The sequence below is a fragment of the Hermetia illucens genome, chromosome 4 (genome assembly GCF_905115235.1).
Source record: "Hermetia illucens chromosome 4, iHerIll2.2.curated.20191125, whole genome shotgun sequence".
In the NCBI taxonomy this organism is placed as follows: Eukaryota; Metazoa; Arthropoda; class Insecta; order Diptera; family Stratiomyidae; genus Hermetia; species Hermetia illucens.
In genome coordinates this window covers 110,054,486-110,081,352 of record NC_051852.1, presented here as the reverse complement: position 1 = coordinate 110,081,352, position 26,867 = coordinate 110,054,486, and the positions used below count along the sequence as shown (strand labels likewise).

Genomic DNA, 26,867 nt, shown 5'->3' with positions numbered 1-26,867 from the left:
AAAGGGAAGTCGCACATTATTACGTAAACTAGTCCGACTACGAAAATCTCGGTATCCAAGTGCATATCTATATAAAGCGAGCACGTAACAGAACATATTTATACATAAATAGATACGCAAGGTTTTCTGATGGTATTTCCTGTTGGAATTATAACGCACTCCGCAATTTGATAAAAGATTAACTAAAATTGCATATGTGTGAATTTCCGACCTCTAAATCTAATATCAAGTTTTGGATAATTAAATTATATTGAATAAAGTCGATTATTATTTTTGATTATTCGAATCATCTTCAATCACTTTTCAAATTGCGTATTGCATCCATTCTGGCCACATCCAAGTCTCAATTTGCTCTTTCTTCTATACAATGTTCCGAAAGTGAATACTTTCCCGACTCTCCCTGCCGTTCGGCATATTGTTTACATTTTTGACATTGGTTGTGTTTTGACATATATGTCTAGTTGGCTATATCTTTAGTTGCTAGCTCCGCTGTCAAATATTTGAGTTTGCGCATTTCGCTCCCCCGGCAATTCATTCATAAAAAATGGTCGCAACCGGTCATCAATTCGCTTCATATTTACGCCGCATGGTGAGCTTGACATATTTTATTTTATTTTCGTTTACTGCGCTGATGCCGCCAAATTTTGGGTACGAACGCCTTCCCGGCGTTCATTCAGTAGAAATGGGACGCCGGTATTTCGCAAATCGGTTATGTCATTGTTTTCCCCCTGCCCCCAGCAAGCGAGGGGGTTGATTGCAGCACAGAACATCTGTTGTATGTTTGGTTTTTAGATGTCACTTCGCCCATCCAGTAGGGTCTCGATATCTTGGGCACTGCGTGAGATAAGGATTCATGTATTTGGTTGACCTCCGCGACGCATTCTGCCGTCCAAGGATAGGATATTGGCCATGGTTCAAAGGAACGAGATTTTCCTTTTTAAATTCAACGTTAGTTTGGCTACATTGTGGTATGCGGTAGGACTATAAAACGTCGTGCGACGTGCAACTTCGCGGTCAATGTTCGAGTGGATTCCGCCGGTGGATGGTCGGCCTGTTCAGTGATTCGTCCATTAGCGTGCATTCTCGCTGCAGAAAGGCTTTGCGGTAAAAACTAGCAACATTGACAGTGAACCTTGAGTGTTGAGTGATCCCCAAAAGCGGAGAATTGGAGATGGATCCGATGCAAGTGGAAGTGAAGGACATCGACAAGCTCTTGCAACTGGACGCGTATCTGAAACCTTTTGAACGGGAAATACGAAGAAGGTAAGTTGGTAAACTGAGTAGACCGTTTTCTATGCATACCCGGAAGTTTTTAACCCCTGCCCTTCACGACTGCGTACAATGTCACTTGAAGGTCAACTCATATGCGGTACTTTCGGAATGCTGCGTACCGGTAAATAATTATCTAGCGCATCAAGTGCTTCGTATGATTTGAGATCTAACAATTAGTGCCCCGCGAAAGAGTCCGCAAAAACGATTTGTTGATCATGATTTTTATATGTGCATCCATTATTATGCACATGCGCTTATGGACATTGTAACCATCTCCGAGATTTGATAACACCAGAAAGATGCAATGCGGTGTATCTTTATCAGGTGAATGTTTATCTATAAATCTTTATTTGACACCTCCTCGATGTTACCGATCTCAGAAAGACTCGTAGGTGCATAGTTTGATTTTTTGGACCTGGTAGTTTGCAATTTTCGTTGACATTGTAGACGTTACGTGATGCGAATATAACAGTTCTACGCATCAACATTTACTTGAATGCTGTTTATTGATGTTTTTCCTCGATTTTGTCTAAGAAACGACAAATCGGCTCCCACCAAACTTTCTTTTTCGATGGATTGCTCATCTACATAAGCCTGATCAGACCGAATGGTACCAAAAATTCCATTGACTTTAATATGTTGCTGGGACTGGGTCGTTTTCTAATTCTATTAATAACATGAAAGAGATTTTATCGAATTGGGGGACATGTATATAGAAGACCCGGTGATAACAGCTACATTTCTGTCCTAAATATATTCACAGTCGGCATGGGCCTAGATCATTCTCGAATAACCATATTGGTTTTGGAAGAGATGTTAAATAAAAAACATGATGTAGTTAGATTATCTAATCGAGCTCAGAACTCGCCGCAAAATCAATTCGGTTCTACTGCTGGACAGAGAATATCGAATAAGATTAGCTGCACTTTAATGAAGAGTAGATTTAATAGTCGTTTTTTGAATGTGCTGTCATATACCGACCGTATGTCTCTGGTTGCCGATGGTCTTGGCGTAAATTTGAACCAGTGAACAGTTTTCAGTTCCGTGGAAGGTTTCCCAAAAACTGCGTGTTCGCGGCATTTTGAGGGTGAATTTACCTTTAGGTACAGTGTCAAAGGTCAAAGTTGTCGGCGTTAAAAATCGAAGTGAAAAAGAAATGGCATTGACGATGAGAGTAGGATTGTGGCACTTTGTTAAGTGTGATACTCTCAGGGTGGGCTAGCGTTTACAAAAAGCATACCAGGAAAAGTGTTAAGGTGGCTCAAGTGGTTAGAGCGTTAAGCTGTCGTAGCGGAAATTCGCGGATCAAATTTCACTGGTGGCAGAGGGATTTGTTATTGTGAGGGGATGTCGGATACCAGTTGACTCAGCTACTAGAGAGCACCTGACTCAAATCAGGGAAATAATTTCGGGCGAGCGCAATACTGATAACATAGCCTCTTAAGGTATACTGTAGTGTACCGCTACGGTCTGGAATGAAGTGCTCTAACACTTTTCAAGGCGCTGATCCAACATGGATTGCTGCGCCAACGATTATTATTATTATACCAGGAGAATAAGTCGACATTGTAATGTTCGGCGCTTTCATTGCCTACGGGGGATCTTTCCCTGTGCGACAATTGAAGGCGTGCTCCCTGCCGTCGCAAAGACCGTAGCGAAAAGTTAGCTGGAACGCATCGTGAAAGTTTGATTGGCGAAGAATAGACTGGTTTTCCTTCTTAGTCCTCCTTATCAACCCCCGCGGATCATTTTGGAGCAGGATGCGGACTTCAAATCTCTGCTTCACCTGCTCTTCACCGATTTCAAGAAGGCTTTCGACAGCGTGAATAACGAGTCTATCTAGGATACATTATCCAGCAGATGAATTCTACTATGAGAGTGGCAAATGATGGCGCAAGATATCATTTGCTGCATCGAAGTAAAATTTTTGAGGAATTTGAGGTCCAAGCGGAGTCCAATAAGGTTACATTCTGTCGCCGATACTATTCCTTCTTGTATCGTTTTCCATGCTGGTTTTTCCGAATGACATGGATGATTTCATTGGATCGTGGCATTTTTCTTCAAATATATCGAAAAGGCGGATAATGTCTGTTTGGTGTCCACAGAGTAATAGACCTTGACCAAAGAACTTTGGATTTGGGAGGTGTGGCAAGCAGATATGTAGATGTGTTGATTAGAATAACAAATTGGCAACGAGTATGTCACACTTTAAGAAAGCGCGACAGCTCCATTGCTTGCTACATACAATAGAATCTTCTATCCTACACTAGCCGACGAATGGGCCACCCTAAAACATAAGGCTCAGAACGGTAAAGAAGGATGATAGGCTGCTCGGGAAGCGTTGAGGAGAGCTGATGCACATTTCGGTGAACTGGCAACAATAGTTCGCAGTTGTGGTGAACGCACTCTTCGTCATTTAGGGAGTATTGACTACCTTATATTGAGGTTCTTCAGGTTGGGTGGTTATAAGATGGAATAAAAAATTAAACGCATTAAACACAAATTTATTGCCTAAACTCTTGCCTGAAAAAGAGTTTTGTTAGCTAGGGTATCCACTCCACACATCTCTGCCACTATCCTATTTTCTGTTTTAGATCCATTCGTGAATCGTTGCGAGATGACATTAACGACATTGGCAACTATATATATTGTACCGTGTAAGCTTTCACTCACGTTTTTAAAGTGATTACATGTGCTGTCAAAACTCATAAGCTAAGTGCCCTAATCATGTTGGACTTAAGACACATTTTCCCAAACTCGCAACATTCCTTAATATACCCAAGTTGACCACACAATACAAACTTTCGATAAGTTCCTACCATTAGAATAGTAGAGCAAAAGTTTTACCGAAAGTCCAAGCATTGATGGACAGTAGTCTTAAGATTAATATCGTTAAAATTTTTTGATGTCGCGGTGGAAACTTTAAGGTTTTAAATTCAACATAGTGCTATCAATGCGTCTATATATAATGAGAGCCTAATTGGAAGTTGTATAGAGTTGTATGTTATAAATCTCGTATATTCCTATTTCATAGTTCCACAAGTGGTAGTTGCAACAACACTTCCAGGGCAAGGGTAAGGGTACTTTTATGTCATTCGATGTATCATATTAGAACTGTGTAAATAGTATGGGTCTCACCACTAGTTAATGCATTCAATATACAATGTGTGTCGTTAATTCGTTTTTCCTGCGAATCCTTTTTTCGGCAAAAATTTGCCGATCTCCTTGACTTGGTACATGCTGTAGATGTTTGTCCCAATTACGTTTTGTATCTAATATCGCTCCTATGTACCTGGCCTCATCATGAATCACTAGCTGTCCACTGAATGCAGACTTTGGTTAATAAGCCCTGAGATTTGTTGGAATTTTACCATAATAAAAGCTTTGGTACGATTAGCATATTCTGGGCGATTGACCTCTAAATTTTGGCCTAGATTTCATTCCCCCATGCCTTTGCCTTTAGGTCGTAGGTTAGCAAGATAGTGCTGCTACCAACTATATTTAATTTGTTGTTAGTTTCTGTTTAATGCCATTGTTATGTGTTAATATATTATATATGACGGCGCGGTGCTCGAGTCGGTTGAGCATTAGTCTCTCCATCTCATTGCTCCGGATTGCAGTCGTGGTTGGTCATAGATATTTGTGTTTGCCTTTCAGCTGTTTCGCTGCTGTAGACTTATCACTTGGACAACATTAACTGTGGTGATAATGAAACACAGTCTCATTAAAAGTGCGAGAATGAGATTGTGTGGACATCTGATACTCCACAAAGGAATAAACAGGAAATATATTATATTATTACAGTCAGTGTGTTTTTTGTCAAGAACTTGGTCACACAAAAACATCTACCCAGTGCTTGTGTCATTTGTGGAGATCTGCACGCAAAAACTAATTGTAGCAACTGTGGCGGGTCACACACGGGCAACTACAGAGGTTGCCCAGTCTATGCTGAAAATAAGCAAAAATCGCAACTGAAACAACGAATCACATCTGGGGTTGAAGGCTCCAAAAACATAGTTCAAAAACTATGTTTCAGACATTCGAAAAATTTTTTAACACACTATGGAAAAGTTTTTTTTGCTAGGGAATTTAATGCTAAGCGCACTCATTGGGTATTCAGAATGATCACTCTCAAGGGAAGACAGTTGTGGGACGTGCTAGCCTGAGAACTAGACCTGATGTCGTCTCATTTGGGCAGCCCACTTATTGGTCAGTAGATAGACGATATCCCGGACCAGATTGACTTAGGTGTTACTATAAATGTGAGGCGAAAGTTGATAGCGAGCGAGTCGTGCTATGAGCTGTTTTCAGACACTCGCCCGTTATTATAACACTCGCGAGCGTACCTCTTATAACAAGCGATGTAAGTAGGTTAACAACAACTGTTGCTAAAGATAGTCGATCGGATTTAAATTCGGCGATCGTTGTGGCCAGTCGAGCCATTTAAACACATATTCTCCTCTGACGTCATACAACCTCACATTATCACAATACCCCCAATGAACTTTAGCGTTTTCTTAATCAGATCTGGTCTCTCCTGTAACGCGCCATGTCCACTCATGTCCTTATGATCTTCGCCTTAAATGATAACACTCTCCCAGACCTATATAGTAAAATGCCTGTACTTGCTCGCGAAGCTATGCCTTAGTTTCCAATAGCGTTTGATCAACATCGGTTTTTAACCTTAGCGGGGCTCCGTAAACCGCTCTTCACTCAAACTTAACGCACTGTTTCTACACTAATATTAACATAACTGTCTTTTGCAGACTCTGGTGCATTGTAACGGTATTATTTTCTTCTCCAGTCCTAATCGGTCGCACACTTTTGTGCTACGCCACGTCAGATAATTTGAGTGGCGGTCCATTTCGTGTTTGCGGTATTGCATCCAAGCCTTCTTTTATGATGGTTGCCCGATATTTATTGCTATTGCTAATTGATATACCTAACTGCAGAATCTTGACGGTAAGAATGTTCGTCTCCTATTTTTTTTTAATTTTCGCGACCAAATCTGAATTTATTGGTTTCATCGTAAATGAAAATGTAGCAATCGCAAGAACAACTCTTTTTGAGTAAAAAATGCTTGAGAAATATCCAAACAACTTTTTGAGCCAAAAAAGGAAGAAAGCTTGCAAAATAGACTCGAAATTTTGACTAATTAATATTACACATTGGAAACTCACATAAATGATCGACTGTATGCTTTTTATTTTGCTCAGAATTTGCCACTATATTTATAAACGTGATCTATTTCAAGTCTACCACATAAATTGTCATAGATATTTTGTTTTGTTAATCCAATAACGGTTAAAAAAGTTTAAATATGTTCCGACAGTAATCATTCCATCGGACTTGTGAGTCACTGTATATAAATAAGTACACATCTGCAAATCAACACTCCCTTGAAGACCAGAGGTGAATAGATAAATCCCTGTTGAAATTCAATTAAATAATGACCGTGGCCGCACGGCTCTACTCCTCGGCCATGTATCGCCAATCTTCCAAAAAATAGTACAACGTACATAGCTGGTCCGAGTAAAACGGAAGTTGAGCAGACAATGAGAGACTCACAAATCTTCGGACCTAAAAAACAATTGACCAGAGCAAGTCGATCGCTTTATGAAGCCTTTAAGGATCAACGGGAGCAGGAGTTACAAAATTACTTACGAGGACTATCACTCTCTGCATCAACTGATTTATCCCTGGTGAAAGCTACAAGAAACTTGAAGAGACCTGCTAAATGCGAATCGCCACAGAAATCAGTAGTAGTAATGAAGCAAAAGGGTTGGCATTTGCAAAAGCCTTGCATAATGTATTTCTTCCTCATTTGCCGGAGGTGCAGTTAAGGCTTCCGAAAATATCCATGCCTTAACCCAAGAGAAGCTTATTATTTGGAGCCGAACAAGGTACTTAAATCTTTAGAGAACAAGTGAACTCAAAGAAAGCTTCAAGATATGGCCTAATCGCGGGAAAATGTTGAAGGAACTTGCAGGTATCGCAATTACTTATGTGACGCAACTCTACGTCTTGCCTTTTTCCCAAAGGCTTGGAAGGTTTTAGAAGTTACAATGATTCCTAAATGTGGGAAGGACCAAACGCAATTGCATCATACACGTCTGCTACCCACCCTCTCAGAGGTGTCCGAAAAAGCAATTCCTCGGCACCAGTTTGGCTTTCGAGAGAAGCATAGCACAATCGAACAAGTTGAGTGGATCGTCTCTGGGATAAGGAGTGTGAATAGAAAGTATTGCTCAGCGGTCTTTTTGAATGTGGTCCAAGCCTTTGATAGTGTGGCACGAAGGCTTGGTTTTTAAAATAAAGAAGCTACTTCCAGTACAGTTTCGTGGAATTTTTGAGTCTCTTCTCTTAGAACGCAAATTCAGAGTGAAATGCAAAAGCTTCACGTCTCGCAAATACAACATCCAAGATGGAGTCGCACTGGCGAGGAATATTGGATATTCTAATTAACTGTAACTATGATATTTTGTAGAAACCTAAATAAGAGTGAGTTGCAGCTACCTATATCGGAATTTAATCTAGTATTTACAGGTTGTCTGCTAATCCACAGGCTTTCGTAGGGATCCAACAGATTATTTGTTTGTATCTGCTTAAGAATCATGGATAGCCTATTATTTTTCCTAACTGCTTCTCTTACATGTTTTGTGAATCTTGTGGCCACCAATCTTTTAGTTTGTCCCTATATTCTATTGCCCGATGTATTAACAGCACTAGATCCGCTTTCGCTGCGTTGTCTAAAATCTGGAAATGTAGTTATCTCAATATCAAGACAAGTTGAGAATGCTCCGTGCTGGTATTCTTTCTGTGTTGCCATATGGGAGTAGCATATGGACCTGACACCTGTCTGCGTCATATCATCGGAGTACGCTGATCTGATACTATTTCAAACGAGGAACTTGGTTGGTGCACAGGCTTGGTACCCGTAAGTGATATGATCGGAAGATGGAACATAGGTCACGCATTAGGAAAGGACGACAATTCCATTGTTGGCTATGCCATGTAGTGAAATCCACTCCCCCAAGATAGCCGACGAATGGATTGCTCTAAGGGCACTTGGCGGAGAATAGTAAAGAAGGATAACGGGCGTTTTAGAAAGTCCTGGGGGAGGTGAAGCGCATTTCGTTTAACCACGAGCAACGGCATGTAGTTGTGATGTGGTTGATGCGCTATACCCCACCAAGGACTAAACGGCACCCATATCGTCAGTACTATTTTAAAGAGTATGGAGGCAAAGCCATCTCCTTGTTTTAGTTTAGTTCATTTTTTATTCTAACTTGTTCTTTCCAGCGTAGGTCTCAATAGTCCCGCCAGTTTCAGACCGAATCTTAGGTCCAATACTGTTTTACATAATACGATATGATTAGTACAATCGTTCGCTTGCCAGAAATTTCAGTTTTCAAATATGGATATTATATTCCCAGCTTTTCTTCAGGGCTTACGTGACCGAAATTATTTGATTTGTCATAGAACATTCACTCTTGAAGCCGTTTGTCAATAGTTTTTGCTAACACTTTCTTGGACGTGCACTGCAAGGATATTCAGCTGTAGTTTTCATATATGGTTCCTTTTAAATTTTTACGCAAAAACGAAATCTTGATGAAATCGGTTTGTCTGTCCGGAGCGGCCACATCTATTATGATGAAATTTGGTGGGCATATGCAGGCTGTACAAGCGAAGAAAGAATATAACATTTTTTCCGTATATGGTCGTTCGGGGTATAAAACGAAAGGTCTTCATCAGTATTTTACAAATTTGGTTTCCGATTTGATATCAGTTGCAAAGTAGGGGAGTGAGGAGTAGAAAGTATGAAACTTAAAATGAGGCAGGACTCATTCTTAGAAACTACGGAAACTTCGGAAAATCTGAAAAATGAAGATTCCCCTATGTAGAATCTAGGCCTCAAAACACATACCATGTCGATTTCTGCTCAAATAAAGTTTAAAGCGTATTAGTACATTTTCGTCCATATTGTAACTATTAGCTTATTGATTTATCTGATAAGATCATTCCTGCCTTTTCCCCTTATACAGCGTTAGTTAATGTATGGTTGTCTCTACTTGGTTTAAAGTTGACACATTGTTTTGTTTTCCATCCGTAATGGAAAGGTTTTCTGCTTACAGCCCCATCGAGTTTAGCAAATCTCAAAAGTATTTAACCCACCTAGATCGGTTTTTCGTGGCTAATATCCTTGTTTGATTTCCGGCCGCATGGACATATTAGAGCGATGTGTTGAGTACTTTGATGAACTCATCACAAACCAAAATATTGGCGAGTCGGAGGTCCCGCTAACTGAAGACCACATATGAAGTCCTCAGGAGCCGATGTAATTACAGCCGAACTTGAATGAAATTTGAATCGTGATTTGACATCGGATACCAGTCGACTCAGCTGTGAATGAGTACCTGAGTCAAATCAGGGTAATAATCTCGGGCGAGCGCAATGCTGACCACATTGCCTCCTATAGGGTACTGTAATCCTGTAATGTACATTTCAACAACCTGATCCAACTGGATTATTGCGCCAACGATTATTATTATTAATATCCTTGTCTCATCTGATCCACTGTACTGAATATAATACGTCGTTATTTTTAAAATTTTCTACAAATTGTGATGCCGTCAAACTGACGGAAAATGGTGAAAACTACACTGCCCTGAATCATGAGTTCTTCTCTACAATAATATCCCGACGAGTTTGAAAAAGTACTTCCGGATATACTGATTTTTTAAATTTATTTTCATTGGGACAATCCAACATGAACTAAAGCCTTTTTCAAACGTAATGACCTTGTTCTCTCCCGGGTTGACTAAACAATACAGCTTTGCAAAGATATTGACAATTCTATGGGACTACCACGCAGCCCGGTAGCATGCCTAGTGAATCTTGCCAAATACCATATTCAATCCTTACCGATGTGATTCAACTTGCCTGCCTTGTCGGTTGTTGCTGTTCTGTATGAAATGTGGTTATTGCTCAATACTACCCTGTAGTTTACACGGTGAAAGTACTTTCAGGAAAGGCTTCTACTTATAAGCGTGGATTTAGACCTATTGCGTACATTAGTGAAGGTTCTTGCAATGATATCCAACAGTACAAGTTGTCGGAAACTGCAACTGTTATCCTTTTTAGAGGAGGATACTTGAGACTTAAAATAGTATGTTGCAAAACTCTTGTAGCGTCTCTGCAATGAAAACACACAGCTTGCTTAATAACGAGTAGTTCTCAAGCGTTTACTGATTACTTGTCTTTGGTCTTCTCTTGGGAAAAATGCCAATGAATGCCAAGCGTCATTAATGATTTATTGGGACGCAGTCGGTTGCGACAGATTCATCAGAGAATTTCATCAGCAGATGAGCTAACAACGTCACATTAATGTTTCTTTTGCTGCTTGCGGCGCTGATGTGTTGCTGATGTTTACGGAAAACACATTTGATATTTCAAGATCATGTGAGATGTCATGTGTATTTTTCATTGCATTGGGCTGAATACCTCCTTTGCGTTTTGAGTTTTGAGTTTCGTCGACTCTGAGGACTACTATCAACTTATTTAATGCGAAGTTCCTGCAATGGTATGTAACGAATGAACCCTCTGTGGCGTTTATATAATGGCTCGTGCTTAGTTGTCAGCTACTGGCGCTGTTAAAAGCGCGTGATGTCTATATTTTAGGAATCAATACTAAGAGTATTGACTTTTTTATTATTACTACTGTAACATTCTTTATGACCTCTACACCATCTGCTGCAGAATAAGTAATTATTTTAGTCGGTTTGTTGCTTTTTACTTTTATGTGGGTTCCTATCTTCAAACCACGACGAAATATGAAGATTCCCGATTGACTTTGGGTACTTTTGCACTAAAACCTACCTAACGTAGCACGTCGCTGGGAACTTGAAAAAAAAATTAATTTTATGTTAAGGATTTTTCAAGCTTTTTACAATTTTGGATAGGTTATATTACCCGAAATTGTAAAACTTCAAATAAAGTTGAATGTTGCAGCGAAGAGGATACTTTTGGGTGCTTCAGTAGAGCTGTACGTCAATATTGGTGCTGTCTTTATTATTTACAGTAGGAACAACTGATCTTTCAATGTCATTTTTTTACAAGGCATGATTCAAGAAGTATACAGAATTTGGTCAATTTCACTTGGCCACTAGCGCAATGCATTCTAGGGACTTCATTTTTAAGGTTTTGTGTAAACACAAAACCTTATTAAAATCGGTTTACCGTCTGTCTGTCTGTCTGTCTTTTTTTTTTTTTTTTTTTTTTTTGAGGAGGTGGAAATCTTCAAAAGACACTGGTCTGGACACACCAGCGTGTGGGATTTTTACCCACTAAAACCACCCCCGACTCCCTCCCTGCCCCGCGGCACCACCATAAGGTATTACATCACGGGGCGGAGTCAGCTCACTCTAGCTTAATCCCATTTCTTCTATACGCGGCGCACGTGACCGCGCTTTTCTGCTTTCCTCTGCCTTTCGCAACTTATCTTGAATCGATGCGATCATGGAGGTGACCGCATCCCAATTCTCTTGATGTGCTAGCATTTTCGGCACCAGATTTTCTGGTACCAGCACCTCTCCTAGAGTCTCCTCTAGGTTCCTCCTTTCTTCCACAAATCTCGGACAGTGGAAGAATACATGCTCTGGGTCCTCTGGGACTCCATCGCAATTTGGACAGTCGGGTGAGGTCTCCAATTTAAACCTGTGAAGGTATTGGAGATATCCTCCATGTCCCGTGAGAAACTGGGTGAGATTATAATTAACCTCACCGTGTCGTCTCTCCAACCACTCCCTGATGGCAGGAATGAGCCTGTGAGTCCACCGACCCTTTCCCGAGCATTCCCACCGCTCTTGCCATCTATTTACGGATCTCTCCCTCTCAGCCTTCTTCGTCTGCAATAAGGGAGAGATTGGCTTCGCATGGTATATATTCGCCATCTCATCTGCCAAGATGTCAATCGGCATCATTCCAGAGATGACGAATGCTGCATCATCTGAGACAGTCCTGAAGGCAGAGCATACCCTCAGGGCTGTCCTCCTGTAGACTGCATTCAGTTTGCTAGTGTTAACTGACATCCGCAACGCCTCGCTCCAAACTGGGGTCGCATAGAGCATAATTGAGGTCACCACCCTGGCTATAAGCAACCTAGAGGTATGCCGTGGCCCTCCCACGTTCGGCATTATCCTGGCCAGGGCCATACTGGCAGTGGATGATTTATCACAAACATACTGTACGTGTTGCTTATAGCTGAGCTTCCTGTCTATCACCACCCCCAAGTATTTGATGGCCGGCTTGGAAGTGATGATATGATTCCCGACTCTAACACAGGCGTAATTTCTCTTCCGGCGCTTCGTGATGAGGACCGCTTCCGTTTTTTCCTCCGCAAACGTCAGACCAGAGCTCTCTAACCAGCATTTGACAGCACTGATTGCCTCGCTTGAGTATAACTCAGCATCTTCGAGATGCTTTGCGACAACAACCAGTGCAATGTCGTCAGCGTAACCCACCACTGTGGCTTCCTCCGGAAGGGGAAGATTAAGTACATCGTTGTACATGATGTTCCACAGTAGTGGGCCCAATACGGAGCTCTGCGGGACACCCGCGGAAACGACGTACTCCTGCGGTCCGTCATCAGTGTCGTACCAGAGTCTCCTTTCAGTTAAATAACTATCGACAATTGCGGCTAGGTAGGCGGGAATACCAACCTTCGCTAGGGATTTCCGGATTAGATTCCAATTGGCCGAATTGAATGCATTTTTCACGTCCAGGGTTACTACCACGCAATATTTGCTGGTACTACCCTTTCCGTGGATTGCATCTTCGGCCAAGCCAGTAACCAATTTGATGGCATCAATGGTTGATCTGGCTTTACGGAATCCATACTGCCGATGTGAAAGGCCGCCTTGGCTCTCAACTACTGGGAGTAATCTATTATAGATTACCCGCTCTAGCATTTTCCCCACCGTGTCCAAAAGACATATGGGTCGGTATGAGGATGGTTCACCTGGTGGTTTACCAGGCTTAGGCAGAAGCACCAACTTCTGCCGCTTCCATACCGCTGGAAATATTCCCTCGGACATGCACGCTTCGAACAACTCAGCAAACATGTCCGGCCTGGATTTCACGGCAAGCTTAAGGGCCTTATTCGGTACTCCGTCCAGACCCGGTGCTTTATTGTCTCCTATTCTGCCGCAGATCTCGAGGAGCTCGTCTCTGGTGACTGGCGGGATTGCCGTCACATTCAGAGGTGGTTGGAATGTGTCGGTGTTCTCCTCTTGCTGGGGGAATAACCCCTGGATGATTTTCAACAAGAGGGCGGGGCACGTGATCTGCGGAGACGAACGGCCTCTAAATCGTCCCATCACGATTCCATAAGCTCTTCCCCACGGATTTACGTCCGCTTCTGAGCAGAGCTCCCTAAAGCATTTCCTCTTGCTTCGCTGGATGGCGAGCTTGAGGGTTTTGCGGGCTGCCTTGTAGGCGCACTCTTTCTGCCCTTGATCTACTCTACCTACCGCCCTCTGAGCCGCTCTTCTCGCTCGGTGGCAGGCTGATCGAAGGCCGGTCAGTTCATCATTCCACCAGTAGTTTGGTCTTCTACGGGGGAATGCGCACCTCCTAGGCATGGACGCATCACATGCTTTGGCGATGCATTGAGCCAGATGGACAGCTCTTTCCGTAGAGGCGCCTGCTATATCAGGTTGATCCAACCACACCTCTAAGAAGCTCTGCTCATCCAAAGATTTTGCAGACCAGCCTGAAATCTTTTTCGGTTTCGGGCATGATAGCTCTTTGCCCTGAGGTTCGACACATGTCTCAAAGAAAACTGCCTGGTGATCGCTGTGGGTGTAGCGTTCACTGACGCACCAGGACATACCACGCGCCAGCGAAGGGCTGACAAAGGTCAGGTCTACAACCGAGCCTGATCCCCCTTTCTGGAAGGTGTTTACAGCACCTTCGTTAGCCAAAACTATGTCCATCTGCGCAAAAGCTTCTAATAAACTGCGCCCCCTAGCATTTGATTCCCTACTACCCCACTCTAGGGCCCAAGCATTGAAATCACCAGCAATCACCTTTGGACTTCGTCCCTTCGCGTCGAGAACAAGATTATCAAGCATTTGCTCGAATTCAGACAGTGTCAAACTTGGCGGGGCGTAGCAGCTGTAAACATATACACCACTTATTTTCGCCCACACGAAGCCACTGCCTGCCTGACTTGCAGTACATTGTATGGCCTGTCGACCGCAAGCCCATATCGCCGCTTCACCAGTTGAATCTTTGACCCATATGCCACCGTGACGGTGTCTATACGGTTCGCTTATGATGGCGATTTCCATCTCAGATTCGAACGTGGCCTGCTCAAGTAAATCCTGAGCGACCCTGCAATGATTCAGGTTTATTTGAATAAACCTCATTTTCTCATTGCAGTGAGCGCCTTCCTAAATTCTGGACATTTACCACTCCCGGCAATATGCCGGTTATCCTGTCCCTCTTTTACTTCGCACAATAGGCACTTGGGGTCCCTATTGCACTCTCTGGCAATATGGCCTTTCTCCCCACACCTTCTGCATCGATCGGATCGATCAATGCTGCTGGTGCATGCCTTCGCGAAGTGTCCAAACATGAGGCATTTAAAGCACCTCTTCAGTGAAATTTGTTCCCTTAAACGGCAGACAACCCATCCAATCCGAACCCTTCCGGCAGCCAATAACATCTGTGCTGCCTCCGCTGGTACTCGTATTGTGGCTGTTTGAGTACCACCATAGGCTTTTCGTAAGCCCACAATAGACTCCTCGGTGAGTTCTTTCAACTTGAATTGCTCCTTCAGAGCAATACAAATTTCTTCTTTCGATGTTACTTCATCGAGATCCTTACATTGAAGGTAGATCTCATGTTTTTGGGCACGCACTGCGGCATTCTCCCCAAGTGAGTTTTTCACTTGAGTGCGAAAGTCATCAGTTTTGCCCACGCTGGATCTTTTCAGCTCGAACATGAGATCCCCTTTCTGGGTTCTTCGGATTCGGTTTACATTTCCGCTCAGATCTTTTAGGCCGGGATCCGCTTTGACCTTTTTGAGTATCTCCGCGTAGGACAGATTGCCCTTACTGGAGATAACAATTACATCTGGACGTGTTCGCACTTTTGCCTTTCGTTCCGCTTTTTTGTTGGTTACTTTAGTCCATCCATCGTTTTCGCTAGTCTTAGGCTTCGCAACGCTGGTCGAGTTTCCTAGATTCGCTGTACGGTTTCCTCCTTCTGACCTGTTGGTGTTGGTTTTCCGGATGTCCTGTCCGCCTTTTTTTCTCTTAGGCGCCTGCTGATTACTTAAAGGATCCCCCTCTTTTTCACGTACTCGCTTATTTCGCTGGGATTCGATGGTAGTACGGTTGGGCGTCACTTGGGTCGCTTGTGATACTGTTGGCACAGCGTGGTTCGGCGTGTTCTTATCGTTCTTTTCCTCCATCTGTGATCTATTATAGAGAACTCTAATAGCCCTCACCATATTCTTTATGGCTTGGTGCACGTTGTGCTTGTCCTTGATAAACTCGGACAGCTCAACTATTTTTGCCCCAAGCTGGGTGAAGGGTAATTCCTCCAGATCAGGGCTCTGTTCCCTATAAGTCCCGGCAGGGTTACCCCTTTTACACGGTCCTTCACTTTTGGCGTTTGTTGACCTTGCCTGTACTTTGTCCTTCATCGTCTTTGGCATTGGTGGAGATCTCAAAGTTGATGAGCTTCTTTTGAATGGATCTCTTCCTTGTTCCTGGAGCACCTCCTGCTGTCGAACATCTTGAACATGTGCGGTGGGTGTTGTCACGGTTTTTGTTGTCCAAAAAGCTGCTTTTAGTTCATCTTTGTTTGGTCTTGTTATTGGTGTTCTCGGTAAAGTCGTACTTCGCTTGAATACTTCCTTCTCCAGATCCAAATCACTTGTAGCATTATATGCCAAGGTGGCCAAGTTGTCCACCACCGAGGCACTGCGGTCGAGGGATATCGACGACCGGGAGCCCGCTTGCTCACTCCCAAAAGCCGCCGGTACTGGGGTTCCGAGTCCCTGCACCGTAAGTTTCCTCCTTCTCTCGTCTTCCATGGTGGTTTTATGTTCTGGGTATCCTTCCCATAGCCATTTTGGTCCGCGCACCAGAGATGAGCAAACATTAGCCCATGCACAATCAAAAAAGAAAAGTGCATGAACACATATTTACACATCAATAGGTATGCCCCTATCCGCCAGCTGGGGTCGCGCCTGATGGGAGATCTGGCCACTCCTCACAGGTCTGTCTGTCTGTCTGTCCGTCTGTCTGTCTGTCTGTCTGTCTGTCTGTCCGTCACACGCATTTTTCTCGGAGACGGTTATAGCGATTGGCACCAAATTTGGTGAAAAGGTGGGAACTGTGAACGCTCACACATACAGTGAGTTACATCCTTTTACGTTGAATTTAAGGAGGGGTCCCCATACATGCAAAAGGGGGGTGTACAATTTTTTTTCATAAATTATAGTCATGTGGGGTATCAAATTAAAGGGCTTGATTAGTACTTTTCGAATCCTGTCTTAGTTTTGACATTTCTTGGAAACGTGGGGAGTGCGGGGGGTTGAAAGTGATCATTTCTTTAAGGGGGCCATTCTCAGAAACTACCCAACCGAAAAATCTGAAAAAAATCAGGGGGCTGCCACTATATGGTGCCTTGGCTCCGAAATACCTTTCATACCGATATATGTTCAAAAAAAGTTAATAATAGTATATTTTTTTCTAATTGACTGGAAACCCCCCTTAAATTCATCCTAGCCGCACGAAATTCTGCAGTGATGTAGGCTATAATGTAGAGCATGATCATACCAAGTTTGATGGAAATCGCACTATTACTTACAAATTTATAATACGTCGAAGTTGTTGCTTCTTTGAAAATTGAAGACTATCAATGTCAATATCACCCGAAAGTGGACATATGCATAAATTACGTGCTACGTACTAAGAAATACACAAAACCTTTCGTACCTGAAGCGTCCAGCTTCTGGTTTCCCGACTTGTTAAACTTAAATTGAATGCCTTGTCTTGATTGAAGTGCTCTAACACACTTCAAGACCCTGATCCAATTGGTTTGTGGCGCCAACGATTATTATGATTATCTTGCTAGCCCTCTATGTTAAGAATATCATCACCCCATACCAAAGAGGCTTCATTTCAGGCATATCAGCAACAGATCAAATTTTCTCTTTGCGGAAGGCGATGGACAAATTGTTTGAGTTAGTCAGAACATCCTTTCATCGACTTCAAGGCCGCCTATGGTAGTACAATCAGGGTACACGAAAATGACAGAATCCGGTATCCTGACCAAATTAAAAAGGCGGACCGGGCTGACCCTTACCAATGTGCGAGCCCATTTAAAATAATAAAATTTGTTTTTCCTATTCGCTAGTGTTGATTTTTGTTTTGCAAAAACCCATATTTCGGGAACCACTTGTTCCCTTCACCAGTGCTAACAAGTCGGCGAGGCCAGATAAAAGCAGCAGGATCACTCTCGAGACTATTCGTCATCAACAACGTTCTAAGGCAAGGAGATGCCCTGCCGTGCATCCTTTTTAATCTTTGGGAAAGTCATTCGCAACAACAGGGACTAACGGTTTCGTCCAGGGCAGAGGCAGCTTATCATGAGCGTGACTGAAAGTGGCACCAGGTTGAAAACGCTCCTTTATATATTGCCAAAAACCCGACAAAGGTGCGAACTATATCTAAGTTGAACTGCCAGTAGTTTGTGCCTAAGCTAGGCTGATTAAGTTTGATTCCTGGCCTATACTGACGATTTTGACAGTTAGGAAGAGATGTACATCTACCTTCATCCAGATCGTTTATGCGACGCGAGATCTTGGACTGCACATTAATGAAAAAAAGACGAAATACATGGTGGAGACGTCAGTATCAAAAAAACAAAGAAGCAACAACAAAAAGATTTTGCCATTCCTCGTGTATTCCTCTAGGCCGCGTTCGGGAGAAGAATCTGTAGCATTTTTTTACATTACTACACTATGTTTATTAATTTGTAAATTATTTTCATTTAAAAACAAAATTGTATCATTAATTCAATTCAACATCTCACAATAAAAATATCTATGAACAGGCACGGCCTTCTTCACCTGACTCTTGACTGTGAAGTCCGGGCGGGTCTCTTCTGGGTGAGAATGATCCAACCGAGAAGTTTATAGGGGCAATATATATGGTAGAAAAAGAAAGACGTTTCAGACCCTGCCTGATATGGAGCGATGGGGTAGGCCAGGATGCCAGACAGCTTTTTGGGATAATAAATTAGTGGACCCCTGCGCAAAACCGGGATGTCTGGAGTTCCTTACTAAGGCAGGCCTAGAGTGGTTGTTGCGCCGCTGATGATGATAATATTCCTTGAACAATTGATCGTTGTACTCTTAACAAATAGCTCCAATTATTACATATAGTTCATCTTTCCCCCATATTTTCAGACATGGCTGCGTCAAAGGGTGGTTAGATAGAATCAAGGAAGTGGAAGGAGGTCTTGATCAGTTTTCGCGAGCATATTCTTATTATGGACTGCATTTCGAACCAGATAATTCGGTGGTAGCCAGAGAATGGGCACCAGGTGCAACACAAGTTTACCTTACAGGCGACTTCAGTAAGTTTTTTGCATTATATTTTGAGGGTTACATAAAGAATATTCCCATCACAGACAATTGGCAGTGGGAACAGCATCCATACAAAAACTTGGGATATGGCAAATGGGAATTAAAACTTCCTCCAAATTCTGATGGAACTCCTCCCATAAAACATTTGTCAGAGATAAAAGTCATAATACGTACGAAGTCAGGCCAACTGGTTGATCGGTTGTCACCGTGGGCAAAATACGTTTTACAGCCTCCAAAAGAAGCAAATCAGGGAACGAATTACAAACAGTACGTGTGGAATCCGGACCAGGTATAAACGCCTTTGACGTAACGGACGATCTAAGCAAGGAATAAATCAATTTTCTTTTTTTCTTCCAGACTTACAAATTCCAGTTCCCTAAACAACCACGACCTAAGTCACTGCGGATATATGAATGCCATGTGGGTATTGCAACTGAAAAGTATGAAGTCGGAAACTATGACAATTTCGCTGAGAATATTATTCCGAGAATTGTTAAGCAAGGCTACAACGCTATTCAAGTTATGGCGATTATGGAACATGCATACTATGCCAGTTTTGGTTATCAGGTCACAAGTTTCTATGCAGCTTCTAGTCGATATGGAACTCCCGAGCAATTAAAACACATGGTTGACGTGGCACATAAACATGGAGTTTATGTTCTTTTAGATGTGGTGCATTCGCATGCAAGTAAAAATGTTCAAGATGGTTTGAATCAGTTCGACGGAACTGACGCTTGTTTCTTCCACTCTGGTCCTCGTGGTGAACATACCCTTTGGGACAGTCGATTATTTAATTACTTGGAATATGAAGTGTTGCGGTTTTTGCTATCAAATTTAAGATGGTGGAGCGATGAATATAATTTTGATGGATTTAGGTGAGTATTTTTCTAATAGCAATGGAAATAGAACTAGAAATGTGTGTCCTACGCTCTTCTATCTCCTTGCAATTAAAATTTGTTTTGATCTTATTCATCACTTGAAATCACAGATTCGATGGAGTCACTTCAATGTTATATCACTCACGGGGTATAGGAGAAGGCTTTAGCGGCGATTACAACGAGTATTTTGGCTTAAATGTGGATACAGATGCTCTTGTCTACTTGGCATTAGCTAACCACATGTTGCACGAACAAAATCCAGAAGCAATAACAATTGCCGAGGTAATTTCTTTAGATGGTTGTGTTGTTCTATTTAACGTTCCGTTTTCCCAAAGGATGTTTCAGGAATGCCCACCCTATGCCGACCTATATCTGAAGGCGGAGTCGGTTTTGACTATCGTCTTGGTATGGCCATTCCAGATAAATGGATTGAAATTTTAAAAGGCAAACGCGATGAAGACTGGAACATTGGTAACATCGTACACACCTTAACAAATCGCAGATGGAAAGAGAACACGGTCGCATATGCCGAGTCTCACGATCAAGCGCTCGTTGGCGACAAGACCATAGCATTTTGGTTGATGGATAAAGAAATGTACACACATATGTCCATGCTTTCTGAACCTTCGCTTATTATTGATCGTGGCATTGCATTGCACAAAATGATTCGTTTAATTACACATGCACTGGGAGGCGAGGCTTATTTGAACTTCATGGGAAATGAATTTGGACACCCAGAGTGGTTGGATTTCCCCCGAGTTGGCAATAACGATTCTTATCACTATGCTCGTCGGCAATGGAATTTGGTGGATGATCCGCTTCTAAAATATAAATTTTTGAATGAATTTGATAAAGCTATGAACTTAACGGAGGAGAAATATGGGTGGTTAAGAAGTGATCCAGCATATGTGAGTTGGAAGCACGAAGGGGATAAAGTTATTGCTTTTGAAAGAGGTGGTGTACTCTTTGTTTTCAACTTCCACCCCACCCAAAGTTTCACTGATTACAGAGTTGGTAAGTTTTGACTTGTGAATAGGTTTTAATTGAATCTCACCACATTCTTTCATAGGAGTGGAAGTCCCTGGCAACTATAAAATTGTCCTGAGCTCTGATGATAGCTTGTTTGGAGGATACAATCGCGTAGATAAGAATTGCAGTCATTTGACTAATCCAGAAGGTTATGCAGGAAGACGGAATTTTATTCAGGTAAGGATTGTAAATTGTAAGATTGTAAGATGAATTCCATCACAGACCCTTATAAGTAATTGAGGCCTTGCATTCCTTTATTGGGTTGACGCGCCATTTAGATGGCAATGTCAACTATATTACTATTGCTTTAGTATGATAAGCATCTTCTAAGAAAGTTATCTACTAATGTTTGACTTTAAGCATTATGTAATTCTCATTCGAAATAATGTTGATCCACCATCTACATTAGCCTTGTGAGAGGCTGATAGGCTCTCTTTTTCTTCAGTGATTTTTTGGTCAAAATAAACGTAGAAAATTGAGCTTACATCACGATGTTTACCTTCGATCTAATTCTACCTGCTTCCTTTTCCAAATCCAAAGCTCGGTGAGGGAGGAAGCAGACGTCATTTACATAGTGGAGATGTCTGAGGGAAGATAACAACGTCCTCTGGCAGCGTGCAACCGATAACGAGAAAAAAGTCTCGATTATAAAATACAACTTTGGCGGAATCCGTTTTGGATTTCAGACTGCTCTGAGATGCATAACGAGACATTTTTCGCCGTCATACACTTATACACTCTCCATTGACTATGCTGAAAAAGACATTAAGGGTTGCCATTCCTCTCTGAATGGGGCATAGCGCGTCAACCACGCCCATGTGCCATTACTGATGGTTTGTTGAAATGTGCTTCAGCTCTTTCCAGGACCTCTCGAGATGCTTGCACTTCACTTCCTGTTCTGCGCCATGTGCTTCTGGGGCGAACCACTCGTCGACCAGCTTGTGATAGGGTACTCCATTGTAATGGAATGGAATAATTGCCCTCCTTAATTTTTCACCTATCCAATTTCGCGTTCTGTTCACATCACCCACGAGTGACCGGCCTGTGTGCTGGCCAAGTTCTTGCTTCAAAACAAAATGAGGGCAGCGTATCGCGATGGTATATCACAAGTAAGTATTTACAAAGATTTACGAAGCTTTTGAGAAACGGTAGTGGTTACCTTCCGTGTGTTATTCCCAGATAGTAACATAGAAAGAACATTAGGACAGAACAGCCTCAACTTCATGTTGGTACTGAAATAATTGCATTTGAAAATTTTGAACGCAACAACAAAGGCGGATTAATCTTTGTTAATTCACCAAGCGACATAAAGTTCTTTGCAACCGTTGGCAAAAAGCGAATCGAAGCTTCCGAGCTATACAAATTGATCAACACCCTTTTTGCTCTGTTCTTTAATGCGAATAGGAAGGTCACGATGACTCGTCAAATTGATAACTTTGGTTTTAGTGGTGTTTATCTTCAGTGCGTCTCTACTTTCCTCTCTTTTCAAATCCAAAATCATTTAGTCAAAGCTCATGATCCAGTGAGGGAGAAAGCAGACTATGGTAGTCGTGGTGTTTGAGGAATGAAGTCATGGTCTACTGAAGCCTTCCACGTCCTGCATACGAGGCAGTGTGTAGAACGATAATTGATAAAAAAAAAATAATAGCGGTGACATTTACATTTCTTCCTTTGAGATTTTATTTCGCGGCGTCCTTCCTTTGAGATTTGGGTTCTGCAGGTGACATTTCGCGCCATCATCATATATCGCTCTGGTAATAGCTATTATTTTCTTTGGAATGTCCTTCTGGAGTACAGCACTACCGATATACTCCCTGTTGACGTCGCCCAAAACCTTCTCGAAATCGATGAAAGCCTGTTCTCTGCTTATCAAGCTTTATTATCTTTGTGACGGTGTGGACACGCAATTACCCCTCCAATTGTCATACTCAAGACGGATGTCCTATTTCGGAATCGCAACGAGCATCCCTTCCTTAATTCTTGGGAAAATCTCGAATTTGCAAGATTTCCGTATAAGTGGAAATAATAGCTCTGTAGAAACTGTAAATGTGGCGATAAATAGCGCTATGGGGAGACCGTCGAGACTAGTGGCTGCACTTCGTTTGAGTACATCGATGGCCAGGATTGTACTTAGAGAAGCAATCCGTATCCGCATGTACAGAGGCGATATGGTTGAGGACTGTGGTCAATTGCTTGTTCTGCCTCCAGCTTTCAAGACCTACGATAAGCGGCAGAAGCAACACATAAGCGAAGGCAAGGGATCATTAGATGGTGATTCTTCTCGAGGATGATGTCAGCGACTCTCTTCTTACGCACATTTAGAAGATAACTCCCTAAATCTACTGCTTATCGCAAAGGGGTCAATTTAATTGCTCATACGGTGTCGGTAAATTGAAATCAAACTATTCGTATGGTAAGTTCTATGCTCGAACAATCTACCACCAATGACGAGGAGATGGAAATTGCATAAATTTACAAACCTCTTACCGTGTGAAATGTGAAATGAGGATATCCGCGGTCTATACGGGGTTGCACAGATCGTGGAAAACTTGTGAGGCGCGTCTTCAATGCAGATTTGAAAGCCTCGCAACTGCACCAGATAAAGGTTTTGGCCGAGCAAAATGGCGGAACCGATTAAGGACGAGCCAACCCAGCTAAACGAGGCAATAATAAAATTTACAAAACTTTTACCGTTGTTGTGCCCGTTTAACCATACCTCCTTATCACATACTTTAGTAAGGTATTATAAGAGCCCATTTGGGTTCCATTCATTAAACAGACCTGTTTATGTAAGTCATATAATATCGGATGTTGTTGTTGTGTTCCATTTGCAATATAATGAGTGAATGGCTATAGTGGGCAGCCACCACCTCTATGTGTTTGTGTTAGTCTAATTCTATGACGTCTTATGTGTTGTTTTGTATGCGAAGCTGACTTCAGTAAAGCCATTGGACCTCTGAGAGCATATAGCATTGTCCAGGAAAATTCCTGGAGCACGTGCTTTCGCCTGATTATTTAAAGTTAGCCCCCTTGTGCGGGTTTTATGGTTATTGTGGTTACAGACACATCGTGTGTAGAATTTCTTGTGAGTTCAGTGCGTGGAGTTGCGTTTTACAACTCGGGAGATTTTTCAACTGTGACTGAGGTTTTAGATAGGTCTTGCATCCGTAGGTATGCATCCTGAGCTTGCAATCAGTATAAAGCAGTATTGCAATGACTCATTTTCGGTGCTGGTTCAGTGCTGCAATTGTGTTGGTGTTTTTGCTCTCCGATTGCTCAATTGAATCGTCTATGTAATGCTCGCCCTTCTTGGGGATTTATTTTCAGTCACATTGCAATATTTTGGATCAGTTCACTTCAATCATCTGTAACTTTTGTAGGATATTCCAGTTTCCGCTATGCCTCAAAGCCTGCAAGAAATGTCATACATCTGCTTCTGTTGAATAGTAGATCCTTTGTTCCTTTTAGCTCTGCATCAAGTCTGAAGAATAGTTTTATATTGCATTACCACCAATATTATATTGGTTGGTTCATTATTTCACTTAGCCGCCTGGGTACGTAAAATGTGGCTAATGCAGTATATGGAAGATAGCGTTGGCTGGAGCTTTTTGTAAAGGTGACAAATACTCTGCATTGGGTGCTACGTATATTGAAATCGCGTTTAGATATTGGTTGACGTATAATATTTTCTCCAAATTGTCGAAGTTCATCTCAGTGTTCGGATATTTAATTAATAATTTAGGTTAGCAGAAAGTCACTTAAATCGAGGGGCCATTTTCAGAAATTATTCAGCTGAAAAATCTTTTGGAGAAAACGATGATCATTCCCCTAAACGACATAGGCTTCAAAATACATCTCATGTCGATATCTGCTTAAATAAAATTAGTAAAACTATATTTTTTATTTTGGAAATTTACTGAAAGCTCTCCTTAAGTTCATCCTAGTTGTACAAAAATTTTCAATAATATAGAAAGTTTAATGGAAATGTAGTTATAAATAACAAAGTTATAGTAGGTCAAAGTTTTCTGTTTCGCATAAATTTATTGCAGTAATAATCTGATTTATTTAATACTAAACACTGCGAGCTTTGTCCGAATAAAATCATCGAACACCCAAACATCCCTCATAACAAATTCACGAAACCATTCATCCTTAACGCATTTAGGATTAGAAGAAATATGTCTACTAACCTCTTATTTTCGGCGAATGCTTCTTTGAAGTTAGGTATATTTAATGGTTTTCCTCTTTCAGGTTTATACACCATCTCGCACAGCAGTCGTTTACGCCAAAGCTGATTAATTTTGGGTATAAAAAACGGGTATTTTGCAAAATAAAAATCATAAAATCATATAAAGCATTTGGAAATAAATGTAGGAGCTTCCGATGCAGTTGTTATAAAATTCTAAAAAACTGTAGACTTGTTTCCTTTTTTCTATAAAATAAAAAAAAAGTACTACTTTTTTAAAAAGTGTCCCATATTATTATTTAGTTAGATCTAGATTTTCTTGTGACGGCACATTTATTTAAATTTCTATCATTTGTATGCACTGTTTCAGAAAACTATCATAGAAAAGTCACGTAAAAAACAGGTCACATAGAAGGTTACTACAATTTGCCAAGTATTCACATTATTTTTTTTGAATTCGCATGATAATAGTTAGTTTTTAGAACGAAAGGAAGATGTGGCTGTATCCAAAAGCTACGCTCACAACATCGTACTGTGAAGTGATCGAACCGAATGAAGCAATTTCAAATGTGCCAACTAAGAATTGCCTTCAGGATCTTGGAAATAGATTTGCATTCGGAATTATAAGTCTATGTCTGTACTGAATGATAATTTGGCCCGTATCGACCTCTGGAGCGTAACGACAATTTTCACCATGATATTGCCATGTACTATTCTCCTAAGCTTTATCCTAAGTAATTCAAGGGACTGATACGCTCTAAATGAAAATAAATTAAGCGAAAATAACTTCTTCAAAAGAAATGGCCCATCACGAGAAATTCGAGGCATGAGTGTGCCAGATGACGTGCACACTGGAAATCTCTAATGAGAGTAGAGTTAAAGTTGGGGTTGGAAGTGACGCAAGACACATTGAACATCATAGAGCTAGCCTAGAACCATTTGACCATCGGGCTAGAACTCTGGCTCAAATCAGGGATTTTCTTTCACAAACCAGAGGTCAGAGGAGGGAGTTTTAAGTACAAGGAACCCCTTTCTATTCGACCCCTCCACCGATCGAGTTCAATTTTCTTCGCAACAAGAAGAAGCCGAACGTAATTAGCAAAACGACTCCATCGGCCACTGTTCCTCAGCATCTTCCTCACATCCTTGTCCGAGGAGAGATCATTTGTGTCTGTATAAAGTTGCTGACGAATCCCATCCTCCACAAAGGAAAAGGTGCGATCGGTCAGCAGTTATGGGTCTCCTTTCCTTCTGCTGATTAGCAGAATACTCTCTTTCAGGCGAGTCTCCTTTTAGTTGATTTGTACTTTGCCATTATGGTGTATGCCTCCTCCCGGCCGTTTAAACGTTATGACAATTGATGGAGTTTATGACACTCCCTCCGCAGGTCGGCGATTTCCACTAGTCACCAAAACATAGAAGGCTTGCCACGGCTTGGTGTCCTTTAGGTTCATTACTGAATTTACGATAGTGTCAGCTGCAACGCTACCACCCCGGGAAGTGCTCTTCAGTGTGACCCTGAATGTTTCAAGGACTTCGACAAATCTTCCGATGTTTACTTTCGCGACGTCTCACGCACAGGGAGGATGTTGGACTGGTGAACGCCAACAAATAGCGTCAATCACTTGCCGAGAAGTCTTCCAGAACTCGCCACCCGGACACCAGTGATTCCAACACAAAGGTTCGGTGGAGATGCTTCCACCTTCGTAGCCTGGGCGCCGAAACGTTGGTGAAGTTGACGATGGATGTACAATGCTGGCATCTTCAGGGAACTCTAAATAAAAAAAGCATTCACTTTCGAATGATTGCAAAATCATAATTTTATTCATTGTCA

General features: G+C 41.9%; 1 protein-coding gene across 1 annotated transcript; it reads left to right on the top strand.

The window, feature by feature from the left end:
* The first annotated feature begins 794 nt into the window (after positions 1-794).
* LOC119654845 (1,4-alpha-glucan-branching enzyme) lies at positions 795-25,318 on the top strand. The gene is made up of 8 exons (XM_038060424.1): positions 795-1,263; positions 18,761-18,930; positions 18,985-19,229; positions 19,298-19,815; positions 19,929-20,100; positions 20,154-20,832; positions 20,888-21,024; positions 25,099-25,318. Exons 1-8 carry the CDS (start codon positions 1,172-1,174, stop codon positions 25,144-25,146), a joined length of 2,061 nt encoding a protein of 686 aa, XP_037916352.1. The 5' UTR covers positions 795-1,171; the 3' UTR covers positions 25,147-25,318.
* The last annotated feature ends 1,549 nt before the right edge of the window (positions 25,319-26,867 follow it).

Coding starts and splice junctions, on each gene's coding strand:
- LOC119654845 (XM_038060424.1), top strand. CDS start 1,172: ATGGATCCGATGCAAGTGGAAGTGAAGGACATCGACAAGCTCTTGCAA. Junction 18,931..18,984: donor TTACCTTACAGGCGACTTCA/GTAAGTTTTTTG, acceptor TTCCCATCACAG/ACAATTGGCAGTGGGAACAG. Junction 21,025..25,098: donor GAAGACGGAATTTTATTCAG/GTAAGGATTGTA, acceptor TTCCTCTTTCAG/GTTTATACACCATCTCGCAC.